At 41.3% G+C, this 13,081-nt stretch overlaps 1 protein-coding gene across 4 annotated transcripts; it reads left to right on the top strand.

The window, feature by feature from the left end:
- The first annotated feature begins 393 nt into the window (after window positions 1-393).
- LOC146520746 (ornithine decarboxylase-like) lies at window positions 394-8,766 on the top strand. 4 transcript variants are annotated; one of them, XM_085157767.1, is made up of 9 exons: window positions 394-1,897; window positions 2,778-2,899; window positions 3,471-3,644; window positions 3,730-3,902; window positions 3,990-4,206; window positions 4,706-4,792; window positions 5,481-5,637; window positions 5,745-5,866; window positions 6,928-8,766. In XM_085157767.1, exons 1-9 carry the CDS (start codon window positions 1,744-1,746, stop codon window positions 7,183-7,185), a joined length of 1,464 nt encoding a protein of 487 aa, XP_085013893.1. In that variant the 5' UTR covers window positions 394-1,743; the 3' UTR covers window positions 7,186-8,766. The 4 variants fall into 4 exon arrangements, with proteins under 4 accessions (XP_085013893.1, XP_085013891.1, XP_085013892.1 ...); XM_085157765.1 differs by having other exon boundaries at window positions 5,730-5,866; XM_085157766.1 differs by having other exon boundaries at window positions 5,481-5,643.
- The last annotated feature ends 4,315 nt before the right edge of the window (window positions 8,767-13,081 follow it).

Below are 13,081 nucleotides of genomic sequence, written 5' to 3'. Positions count from 1 at the left end.
ACATCTGTGGGATGATTATTGGTAATTTTTTCTCTAATGATAAAAATTTTATTTGTGAAGAAGTTCATGAAGTCATTACTAGTTAACGTTAAAGGGATGGTTGGCTCAAAAGAGCTCTGACTGTTTGTCAGCCTGGCTACAGTGCTGAAGAGAAACCTGGGGTTGTTCTTATTTTCTTCAATCATTGACGAATAGTAAGATGTTCTGGCTTTGCGGAGGGCTTTCTTATAAAGCAACAAACTATTTCTCCAGGCTAAATGATGATCCTCTAAATTTGTGACACGCCATTTCCTCTCCAGATTACGAGTCATCTGCTTTAGGGTACGTGTATAAGAATTATACCACGGAGTCAGGTACTTCTGATTAGAGACCTTAGTTTTCACTTGAGCTACAGTCTCCAGAGTCATACGTAGTGAGGAGGTGAAATTATTAACAAGATAATCGACCTCTGTTGGGGTAGCGTTCAGATAGCTGCTCTGCTCTGTGTTGGTACAGGGCATTGACGATGATAACAGTGGGTGGATTATATTCTTAAACTTAGTTACAGCGCTTTCAGAAAGACATCTACTTTGATAAAGTCTACTCTCCACTGCTGTGTAATCAATTATTGTAAATGTAAATGTTATCAGGAAATGATCAGACAGGAGAGGGTTTTCAGGAAACACTGTTAAATGTTCAGTTTCTATGCCATATGTTAAAACAAGATCTAGAGTGTGGTTAAAGTGGTGGGTGGGTTCTTTTAGATTTTGAGAGAAACCAATTGAGTCTAATAACAGATTAAATGCCATGTTGAGGTTGTCATTTTTAGCATCTACATGGATGTTAAAATCACCCACAATAATTATTTTATCTGAGCTCAGAACTAAATTAGATATAAAGTCTGAGAAATCAGACAGAAACTCTGTGTAAGGCCCAGGTGGACGATAGATGATAACAAGTAAGACTGGTTTCTGAGTTTCACAGCTGGGGTGGACGAGGCTAAGCATCAGGCTTTCAAATGAATTAAACGTCTGTCTTGGTCTTTCATTAATTAATAGACTGGTGTGAAAAATTGCTGCCACACCTCCCCCTCGGCCTGTGCTTTGAGATTTCTGGTAGTTAGGGTATTTAAACTAACATAATCATCCTGCTGCAACCAGGTTTCTGTAAGGCAGAGTAAATCGATTTGTTGATCAATTATTAAGTCATGTACTAAAAGAGACTTGGAGGAGAGAGACCTAATATTTAATAATCCACATTTCACTGTTTTACTCTTTGGTTCAGATGTGGATACTGTATTGTTCTTTCTTTCTAGCCAGCACGCTACATGGGCACGCCAATTTATTAAGAATAATTGGTGTGTGTTTCCCTGATCGTGGCAGTCAGCTGATCAAAACTTGCTTACAAATTAAAATCTAACTCTCACAACAGAAATTATTATGTGACTTATTTCTAATTGATTCTTTTCTCCATGCTGTACTACTACTGCTGATCTTAGTGTTCTGCCACCATTACTCTGGGTAATAATTAAATAGATGTGTTCATGAGGTCATACATATAAATGTATTCATGCAGTTACACAGGCAAAAAGTCTCTAGTAATGCAAATTATTACTTTTTTTAGAGAGTAAAAGCTTATGCTTAGGTTAGTGTAAGGGTCTCCACTAACCTAAACCTCAATTTATAGGCAATAAGGGACCTACAAGTTAATAAAAGAATCCAAGTTAAAATGAGTTAAAGTTCAACATTATTTGTATGAAAGTTAATGAAAAGTCAACTTTACGTAACAAAGTGGGGAAGGTGGGGAAATGCCACTAACAAAACCAGCCGATCAAGCCATTCTCTGTTGTTTTACTTTGAACTTCTGGAAGTTCTCTGCAAGATCTTCACACTGGAGAACATGGACACTACAAAGGAAGGTAAGCCAAAAACTTTATGACCTGATGTGTGAACATGAACATTGCTGTTTGTCTGTGTAGATTCTCTGTCATCCAGATCATGGTAGTCTAAAGAGCTTGGAATGAAGGTGACTGGAGTTTCTTTAAGATGTTTCACCTAAAGGTAGGAAAGGAGGTCGGAGAACAGAAAATACTGTCATCCATTATGTAGCAGGTTTATTGGAGAAACTCAGGAGAATTTTCTCCAAGTACATCAGCCCAGGGACAAAATTCCCAAATATTGGTCTGCAAGAGGGGATAGAAAGGGGGCACCAAACACGGAGACAAGAGATAAACAAACATGAAGACAAGGCTGACTAAACACAGCAGAAGACTAGACAGTACATATGACTATGTTATGACCAGTAAAGACGCAATCAAATAAAAAAATAATGACATGAGTTTTATGTTTTTAACTGTATGTTAATACTGACTTCTGATACCGGTCCTGAGATGAATGACAGAGGGAAAATAAAGTACACGTTGGCCAGTCGTGCAGTCCTCTCCCGGCTGCACCTGATGAAGTCCGAATCGGGCAGCAATGATTTATTCCAAAGTCCTCCAACACTGCAAAAATGAGTACAGAAAATACCCCAAATTACAAGTCCACAGTACTTGCACAGTGGTTAATCCACTTCTCCCTGAATTTTTTGACTGTGAATGACAAAATTCCGTCTTCCAAAGTCACTGTTTTCCCATTCGCAGGAAACTAGAGGAAAAAACTGAACCTTCCTGAACAGCTCTGTTTATACTTATTTCTCAAATGCATCACCTTTTCCCTTCTCTCTTTCTCATACTTTCCGACATCTCACATTGTGTAACAATTTTTGTTTATACGTGCCTTTGCTCTTGACACCTGCAGCTACCATAAATGAATCAATGGTGCGTGTTTTTTCCCCTGAAAATGATGACATTGAAATCCTGGACAGTGGAAGGAGCATAACTGATGTGATGGACACAAAGGTGAAAGAGCTTGGTTCACAGGTGAGTATCAGAGGCATCATGCAAGAATATTTGTGCATCAAGTTTTTCCACTTCTTTTACCACTAACTTAAGCCCATTCTGATAGTTTTAGCAATGTCCCTGACCTCTGTTAAACCTTATATTTCAGAAATTATTATTCCTCATACCGAGGCAATGATGATTATGATACGATATGAGAATTAACGATGTACAAATACTTTGTTACCATACTTCAGGGGCATAATTTTAAGTCACTAAAAGCCTTCAAACATCAAGGTTGTTTGTGCCTAAACAATTAACACATGCAAGACAAGGGTTATCGCTAGGGATGTTCCTGGTGATTAATTTCTAATTTTGACTAAAGTAAAAAATTGGACTAATTAACGAGTCTAAAAGGGTCTAAAATGTTAAACTTTTGATCTGTTTTGTGTCAAAAACTCATTAAACAAAGGCATTTGAAACCATTAATCACATTCTTTAATAATGAATCATGTCACTTAATCTACCATTTCCGCCGCTTATATCGCATTCTGATCGTGTTAACAAACCATAGATTTTCGACATCTTTGAAATAAAATGTTTCTTTTTTCAGGGCAAAGATGAGCCATTCCATGTGTTAAATCTTGATGATATATTAGAAAAGCACAACAGGTGGATCACTAGGTTGCCTCGGGTCAAACCTTTCTATGCAGTAAAGTGCAACAACACACCAGCAGTTATCAAGATGCTCATCGCTCTGGACACAGGTTTTGACTGTGCCAGCAAGGTACCGGTGTTTCAAAGATGATTTGGGGATTCTGTTTATGTTATTGTGAGTTTGTTCGTGTGAAACACATCTTTGTCTGACGCAGGCTGAGATCGAGCAGGCCCTGTCTCTTGGAGTTACCCCTGATAAGATCATTTATGCCCATACTACCAAACCACGGTCCCACATCAGATATGCCCGCACTCACAGAGTGAACTTAATGACTTTTGATAATGAGGAGGAACTCTTAAAAATCTCTCTTATCCATCCTCAAGCCAAGTAAGTAAACAACTGCTAATATGTTTCAGCATTTTATGCAATGTCTTTTGAGAGTATTGACTATTAATGTCTGGACGCATTTTGTAGGCTAGTAATGCGAATTGCGGTGGACGACTCCAAATCTCTCCTAAGACTCAATGCAAAGTTTGGAGTCAGACTGTCCTCAGTTAGTAAACTGCTGGAATGTGCCAGACGGCTGAACTTGGAGGTGATTGGGGTCAGCTTCCACGTAGGCAGTGGGTGCACTGGAAGTTTGGCCTTCAAGCAGGCTATCACAGATGCTCGATATGCTTTTGATATAGCAGTAAGTTATTGTTGCACAAACAAACCTTTATAAGAATACTGTACTGTACATTTAATTTCGAATAACTGCCACTAATATGGATTGGTTGTGATGATGAGTTGTTAAATTGACCACTTTCAAGGTATTTTTTAATATCTTTATTAATGACTCATTCAGTATTGCTTTAAGGATCTGATTTAAATTATGAAATATTACTGAAAGTTTTATCTTATTGTGATCAAGTGCTCATATTAATGCTAAAGTAAAGACCAATGTGATGATGCAAGGCGAGAATGTAACTGTGACACTGCACACACTCCTCATTTCTGTAATTTAAAATGACCCAAGTTTATAAAATGGACTTAATGTTGTATTCAGTATGACCTGAAATGAGTGACTGAGCCCACAAACTAATCAGGAAACTATTGAAACAATGGTATTAATATATACAAAGACGAAGCCTTCTCAGCTAAACCCTACGTGGCAAAGTCTCAAGTTTAAACAGATTATATCTTTGCAGAATTCAGCGGGCTTCCAGATGCGCCTCTTGGATATTGGTGGAGGCTTTTCTGGGACAGAAGACTTCATTGAAGTGAAATTTGAGGAGGTATTATTAATAAAAACACTGTACAAGACAGAGGGAACGTGTTTAGGACATTCAAACATAACATTGGTTGGCAGAATTTTAACTTACAATGAGTTGTTCCTTTTAATTGTGATAATATCTGGAATAAATAAGCATATGCACATTTAGTTATGTGTTAGAGCCCTGACTGCCCTGGTGACAGACATCATTCTGTTCAGATGCTGTTCACATTATCGCTTTCCTTCATCTTTTCTCTTGTTTGCGAAGGGGACCTTGTTGGTTCGGCCTAAAATCAATCATTTTAATGTAAAACTACTGATTACTACAGCTTATAGAGTAGTGTGATATAGATTGGAACTACCTATACGTGTTACTGTCTTGAGAAGAGAGGTGAGTTCCCAAGGAAAAGTAATTCATCAGCAGCATAAAGACGGCATATTTTGTATATGCATTTGTTTTTTGTTGTTGTCTAGAATATCACACAAACTCTATCCTTAGTATTTTTCATTCTGAATGTTTATCTACCACAATTTAGAATCACCAATCTCTTGTACTTCATAGAAGCACAGGTAGAGACCTCAAAGGCAGAGGTACTGTCTTTGAGGTCAGAGGTACTGATCTCTACAGAACATCTTAAAGTGTCAAGAAAATGTCAGAAGTATTAATAGCTCAGCAATATCCATTAACCTAATGTGTTTTGCATTCTTAGTTTTCAGAAGTCATTAATAAAGCACTGGATGAATTATTCCCACCTGCCAATGGGTTGGAGATGATCGCAGAACCAGGCCGATTCTATGTCGACTCAGCCTTTACACTGGCAGTAAATGTCATTGCCAAAAGAGTTGAAGACACAGATGAACGCAGTGGTAAATGTACAGATATGCAGTTTAAAAGCAAGCTAAATACTCCATAATGATGTGCCTTTGTATTTAAATTGAACTTAATTTCAAATATAAAGGTAAAAGTTTATCAGATCGGAAGGACTACAGCTCTGAGAAGATGATGATATACTACATTAATGATGGATTACACGGATCATTGAGCTGCCTTACCAATGATCCTGTCCACACCAAGGTTGAACCATGGCCTCTTAGGGTAAATAATATAAAATCACCATACTTTTGAGTGTGTGTTTATATCCAGTTTCTTGTGGTAAAGTTGGTAAGATTGTGGTTATAGCATATCATGTACATTGAAGTCATGGTTACAGTTAGGCAATTAATATATGTTTATGTTACTGACATTTAAGATGTGCTGTTGATCAATATTGATGAACAGCACAACTTACTAATAGACCTCAGAATGAGACCTCCATAAGCTTCCTTTTTAATCTTAAGTCACAAAGGCCTTAAAAACTGGTTGGTGGCTGCCTGGCAACCACGATCACCTGTACCTCAACAGGTTTCAAATAGCTACTGGAGTTTGCTGGGAAATTGATTACTTAAGCTCTAGTCATGCCTAGGCCTAGAGATGCTTAGTGTCCCACTTTTAGCCACCAACTGTAATGGAAAAAGTATTCCCTGATGGGTTGGGAAGTGGTTGTGGGAGGTTGCTGTCCCAGGGACAGGTCAGTAGCAGTTGCCATAGTGGCCCATCGTTTATACAGAAGACACAAATTTTTCTGCAAACCATACAGTTGATGTTAAACTGTGAACAATGTGATGCAAACTAAAAATGGAAGACTGTTTGCATTCAAAGTAAGTATTGCACCGTATCACTGTAACCAACAAGTTGTGAAAGGCAAACTGTTTGTATTTACATCTTTACAACATTTCACTACTACTCACTGTTGAGTGTGTTTTTGCAGACAAGTTTGCATCATCATTGTAATCCTCAACTGACTGCAACATCCAACACAATCACAGGGAATTTTTTGGTGCATCATCAGCTCTGCAAATGAATTCACTTGGTTATACCGAACAACAGCTTGTGAATCAGTCAGATATCACGCATTTTTCTTTTGTTACTCAATGGGACTAAGGTCTTACTACATCTTGAATTGTTAAATTTAAATCTCATTGCTTGGAAAAAAAGATGAACCTAGACTTTTTACTTATAGCTCATTACAACTAAACCTGGTATTGTATGGAATTCACATGGTTAGATTGTGAGAGTGCGATTAGGATTTTATATTTCATTTGCTTTCCTTTTTACAGGCTGTTGACAACAGTGAACCGAGATACTACTCTGTTATCTGGGGTCCAACCTGCGACAGCTCTGACAAAGTCACCGAAAGCTGCTGGATTCCTGAGTTGCACGTGGGGGACTGGCTTCTTATTGATAACATGGGGGCTTATTCTCTCAGTGCATCCACTGACTTCAACGGCTTTGAAAGGGCACACATTTACCCTGTTGTGACAGCTAAGACCTGGCTCGCCATACATCAGTCTTGCTTAAAAAACACTATCAATTAATGATCAGATAATAACTGAGAAAAGAATAAGAAAATGTAACTTAAAAGGGAGTTTTTCCTTCCCATTGTCGCCAAAGTGCTTGCTCATAGGGGGTTGATTGTTGGGTTTTTCTCTTCTGAAGCACCTTGAGGCAACTTTTGTAGTGATTTGGCGCTATATAAATAAAATTGAATTGAATTGAAAGTTTAGAGTTAAAAAAAAAAAGTTCATTTCAAAGTCAAAAGTAAATTTAAGCTAGCAAACACATAAAATCAAAACTGGAGTCTTATCCAAGTGCTAAAAATGTTCCCACACTGAAAATGCCACATCGAGATGAATAGAATATACTTTTTGGGACATGATCATTATTGTTACTTTGTGGTTCCAAATAGGCATTGTGTCACACAAATATAGCTATTCAAAGCTCATTTTCAATAGGCAAACCAATGGCACAACAACATCTTGAAATGACACACTGATCAACAGGACACTGGCTCTTGAATTGAATTGAATTGAATTTATTTTATTTCAGTCAACAACAACAGATTACATATTTTACATTTTACATAAAAGTACAATCGTTTCTGTGAAAAGTAAAACAAACTCTTGTTTGGGACTCCAACAAAGAAGATAGCCTACTTGAGTAGTGAGAGCAGAAGATTTTTTGCATGATGTGGCCTCTAGTTGTTAGCCTGAGCTAAAGGGGATGTAGCATTGCAGAAGGAAAACATCAGTGTGACTCGGCCCAGTTTCAGTAAATGATATAATGTTGATGACACCATTAATAGATCAGACTTTATGTCCTACACAGGATTAAGAGATCAGCTTGGCTTGCAGTGAACTCATACACGGAGTATGCACCTTAACTTTTAAATTTCTGCAAAAACATCAGTAAACTATAATTAGTTGTAATATAATTAGCCTCTTAGGTATTTTGTCCTGCACACACCTTGCTTTTGACAGTTTATTTTTTTGTTTTGTACTACTGACTTCCGTTTTGTATGTCCTGAAGTAAAATTGATTTAATTACCAAAATAATTATACTTTTTTTTTTGACTATTCCCCAGGAGCCACTGAGATAGATAGATAGATAGATAGATAGATAGATAGATAGATAGATAGTGTTGGATTATAATATTATTTTATGCCATGTTAGACCCCTAATTAAAGATTGTGAATTATTATGTAGTTTTAGTTTGCATTATTCTCCTGAATTAGAAGAAGGTGATAACTATTACATTTGTTAAACTGATTTGCATTACATTAGACTGCTGATTTATTGTGAATGAATGATATTGTTTTATGATGCATTATACTGCGAAGAAATACTGTTTGCAGAAAGTCATCGCCTTATTTGTCTGATTAGAAGAGAACAGAGCATACTGCCCCATCTCAGCAGGAGCAGATAAACAGGGAGCTAAGGTCATAGCTTAGGTGCCGTGTGAGAGAAAGAATGTGAATGTTTAGGCTTTTATGATTAGGTGGGGGCCACTAGAGGCTATAAGAGTTTGATCAATGCTCCACCATTTTGAGATCTGATGCTGTCTGCTGTATGGTGTCCATCTCCCACGCGTGTATTCATTAAATCATCGTTTGACTCAACCCGGCCGGACCAGTGTTGTTATTTTGGTTCCCAATCCCCAATATTTGAATCCGTGACGAACGATCGATAGATAGATAGATAGATAGATAGATAGTTAGATAGATAGATAGATAAAACTAATGTGGGATTAGTTTCTGTATTTAGTTGTGTGCACCCATATGGAAAAGATATATATAAATCTTATAAAGTTTGTATCTGTCTTGTGTGAAACTTGTATGAAAAGCATACAAGAGTGAAAACAGATATAAGATCCCTTGAAAAATTATATAAATGAAATGTGTATGTTTTGGATACTTACTACAACAATATATGAAAGTAATGAGAAAGTGGCCACTTTCATGAGTGAATCATATAAGTTTATACTATTTCTTTTCCATATGGGCAGGAACTGACAATAGCTATGGTTCCGATTCGCCACAATCGGAACCATAGCATACTCAGACAAAAGCTGGTTCCCCCGAAAGACAAAACTCCTAAACACAAACTTAACAACGTGGTGTATGCTGTACAATGCAGCGAGGAATGCCCAGACCTTTGCATTGGAGAGACCAAACAGCCACTTCACAAGCGCATGGCACAACATAGAAGAGCCACCTCCACAGGACAAGACTCAGCAGTCCATCTGCATCTAAAGGACAAAGGTCACTCTTTCGAGGATGCTAATGTTCACATTTTGGACAGAGAAGACAGATGTTTGAAAGAGGAGTAAAAGAAGCCATTTACGTCCACTGTGAGCGACCATCTTTGAACAAAGGCGGTGGCTTATGACACCAACTGTCTGTCATCTATAATCCAGTTTTGAGATCCCTTAATGCCCACTCACACCCTGGGCCATCTGACCTCAGGAAATCACATGATAGGGTGGGGCCAGGTTTCACAATGAGCTCACCCGAAACCCTGGCTGATTGTGATCCACACCCATTTTCGCACCTTGGCTCATGTGATTAGGTAGAGGATCATTTTGTCCCTCTTTGGGGGGAAAACTCCCACTGGATTTAAATCTGGGACCCTCCACCACTTGACCCTTAGAACTGAAGAAGCTTCTCGGATGAGAGGTGAAACATCTTCAAGCAACTTAAAGAAGTCCAGACGCTTTTCTTTCCAAGCTCCTTAGACTACGATGACCTGGATGACTGAGAACCTTCAAAGACAGCTTTGCCACAATGTGAAAAAAGCTTGACACCAAGCTTAAAACAGAATATTAGTATCTACTAGTAACAGCCTGAGATGAGTTTTCATGTGGTCTTGCTGTCCTGATGGATTATTTTTTCTATCCTTTGATTTGCATTCACCTATGTCTGTTTGCTGATGTTGACATATCTATATTAAAAATGTAGGTATTTTTTCATGCATCCTGTTGTGGAGAATCTAACAATAACCTGCAACACACCCAGTGAGCTTGAGTTTAAGTGGGTTTAATAAACACATTGCAATGTGGAGAGTTGACTGTACTTCATCATCAGCCAGTGTTGTTCTTTATACATCAATATTACCAACGTTTACCATAAGGCAGCACTTACCAAAACCAAACAAAAAACAAGCTCCAGTGATCCAAATGAACTGTCCAAAACACAACACACACACACTGGAGTCCCTGAACAGGGTCCCAAAACATAGTTCAGGAGGCCGGCCCGGAGGCTGACAACTCAGGAGTCTAGAACAGTTCATCTCGGGGGCCGACCGTGCGGATGGCAACGGCGGCAACGGGTAAACAGTTCAGGCGGCCGACCGTGCAGACGGCAACGTCGGCGGTGACACAAGATCGGAGGCCGGCCGCACGGAAGGTAGCGGCGGCATTCGGGAGGTCATCCATAGTGGTGATGACGCCCAACAAGTGGCCTGGCAGATGACCGTCGATGTCGAGGCGGCAGTTTGGGACCCAAAGGCTGCGTGGCCCCTGCAGCACCAGGCAAGGCAGAGGCTGAAGCGGAAGCGGAGGCTGGACCAGGCGAGGACGAAGCGGAAGCGGAGGCAGGACCAGGCGAGGACGAAGCTGACTCGGAGGCAGGACCAGGCGAGGACGAAGCTGACTCGGAGGCAGGACCAGGCGAGGACGAAGCTGACTCGGAGGCAGGACCAGGCGAGGACGAAGCCGACTCTGAGGCAGGACCAGGCGAGGACGAAGCCGGAGCTGGACCAGGCAACGGCGTGGGTGAAGCTGCGGCTGCAGGCGGCGGCGTCGGAGCCGCAGGTGGTGAAGCAGGTGGTGGCTGAACGGTCCCCCAGGACCGTCAGCAAGCATGAGGATGTGCAGGCTGGGTCCTCTAAGACCCCCAGCTGACAAGGCAGGAGGCTGGAGCAGTCCCTCGGACCCTCCAGCAGAGACAGGAGGCCGGAGCGGTCCCTCGGACCCTCCAGCAGAGACGAGGATGGGCTGGCCGGGCTTTCCAGAACCCCCAGCAGAAATAGTCACAGAACCAGCAGGCACAGGGGTCCCTGGCACACACATGGCTGACTGCAGCTGCGCGGAGCATTGACCCTGCTCAGGCAGCGACAGCCGGGTGCAGTCCTCAGCTGGGTTCTTAGCCTCCAGGGGTCCAGAGTGGGCTGAGGGCTGAAACTCAGCCTTTGGGGAGGCCCTGGAGTGCATCACAGTCTCTGAAATGGCCAGCTTTTGAGGACTGGTTACAATATTGTGCGGTTTGTCTCTCTGCTTAGGACGAACAGATGAAAAACAGTTATTTTTGGGTTGGATTGACTTAGCTTGTTGTACAGGAGGAGTAGGTGAAGATGATGGCTGAATAGGTGGCCGAGCTGAGGGCGACTGAAGTAAAGGTTGGGAAAATAATGGTGGTGAAGTTAGAGACTGAGCTGACAATAAGGCTGATGATTCCTCTACTAACTGAGCTATTGACTGGGCTATGGACTGTAACATAGTTTGTAGTAAGTCTGGCTGTGACTGTAACTGAGCTATGGGTAGTGAGGCTGAATGGGGTGGAGGTGACGGCTGGGCAGCTAACTGAGCTACTGGCTGGGCAGCTGACTGAGCTACTGGCTGGGCAGCTGACTCAAAAAACACAGCCCCGGTATAAACAGTCACAAGGTCTGGCAAAACAGAAAGAGTTTCTTTTCCACTCACCACAGCCGGCAACTCAGAACTCTTGGGGCCCGGCTGTGGCGATGGGTGTCGGCAGCGTGAACGCCGCTTCCTTCTCGGAGATAGCTCCGACCGGCCGGATAATTCCACATCCGGTGGTCCGGGCCGCAGATTCCCCGGTGGGCAGTGCAAAACATTCACCGCCGGGCTAGGTCGGGAAGCAGTAGCGGCTGGAGGGTGAAGGTGCAGTTCTTTCAGAATGAAGTCCTGTGCGAGCAGGTGAAGAGAGTCCAGTAGCCAGGGGTGAGCAGAAAGTAACTGTTGTAGCCTGTCTTCTACAGCGCGGTGAAATTCCTCTCCCTCACGTTCGAGCCACAGGTTAACCAACCTCGAAACAGAGTCAATTAGTTCCTCCTGAAGCTCCTCGGGAGGTGCGGATGCTGCTGGGATCCATGTTTGGTCGGCTCGTACTGTCATGGCTGGGGCAGCAGTCGTGTAGTGGAATGAAAAGGACCCAAAATGCAGGCAACTGACTGATGAAGAGTGTGACGTTTATTTACAAGGTGGGATAGTGGCAAGCAAGCAGTGAGGCATGACAAATAACTGAAGAAACCTAAACTGGGAGAACTAAACAAACCTGAGAGCATACCAAAGGGGTGCGGGGCAGAGAGACGCAGAGACAGGAACGAAACACCACAGAACGCAGACGAGCCAACAACGAACACAGACCGACACCCACTATATATACACAACACAAGGTAATCGGGTAATCACACACAGGAGGGAAGAACAGCTGATCCGAATACACATGATGACTGGAGGACACAAGCTGAACACAATGACAACAGACAGAGACCTTCAGAATAAAACAGGAAATCTAGAACACGAACTGGACACAAGGGGGGAGGACACAGGAAACCAAAATCAGAATAACTAGAACAGAGGAAAATAATCATAAAACGACCCAGCACCATGACAGGTATAGGTAACATCTAAAACGTGCAGAATAGGGGTCCATGAGGGCCAGAATTTGACACCCCTGACTTCTAGTCAAGGTTATACATCAGGAAAGTTGTTGTTTGTGACATAAGTTTTTGATTTATTACTTCAGGGCCAACCAGTAGAGATAAAAGAATAAAAAAGATCTCAAAATATTGAGAATTTCTTCCTTAAGAAGGCTAAAATACAACCAGAAGCAGAGAGATTCTTTTTTCCTGTTTCAAAATCAAACACCAGTTTGTGAGAAGATTATCTTCTTTTTTTAATAGACAGATAAA

Source organism: Neolamprologus multifasciatus, chromosome 4 (assembly GCF_963576455.1).
Source record: "Neolamprologus multifasciatus chromosome 4, fNeoMul1.2, whole genome shotgun sequence".
Classification (NCBI taxonomy): Eukaryota; Metazoa; Chordata; class Actinopteri; order Cichliformes; family Cichlidae; genus Neolamprologus; species Neolamprologus multifasciatus.
The sequence above is the reverse complement of the archived record's forward strand: the minus strand, read 5'-3'. Positions and strand labels throughout refer to the sequence as shown.

Bases quoted from the DNA above. Each gene is read 5' to 3' on its own strand.
- LOC146520746 (XM_085157764.1), top strand. From the start codon at position 1,744: ATGAAAAGTCAACTTTACGTAACAAAGTGGGGAAGGTGGGGAAATGCC. The intron at 1,898-2,777 runs GTAAGCCAAAAA...TGACACCTGCAG, and splicing joins CATGGACACTACAAAGGAAG to CTACCATAAATGAATCAATG. The intron at 2,900-3,470 runs GTGAGTATCAGA...TTCTTTTTTCAG, and splicing joins TGAAAGAGCTTGGTTCACAG to GGCAAAGATGAGCCATTCCA.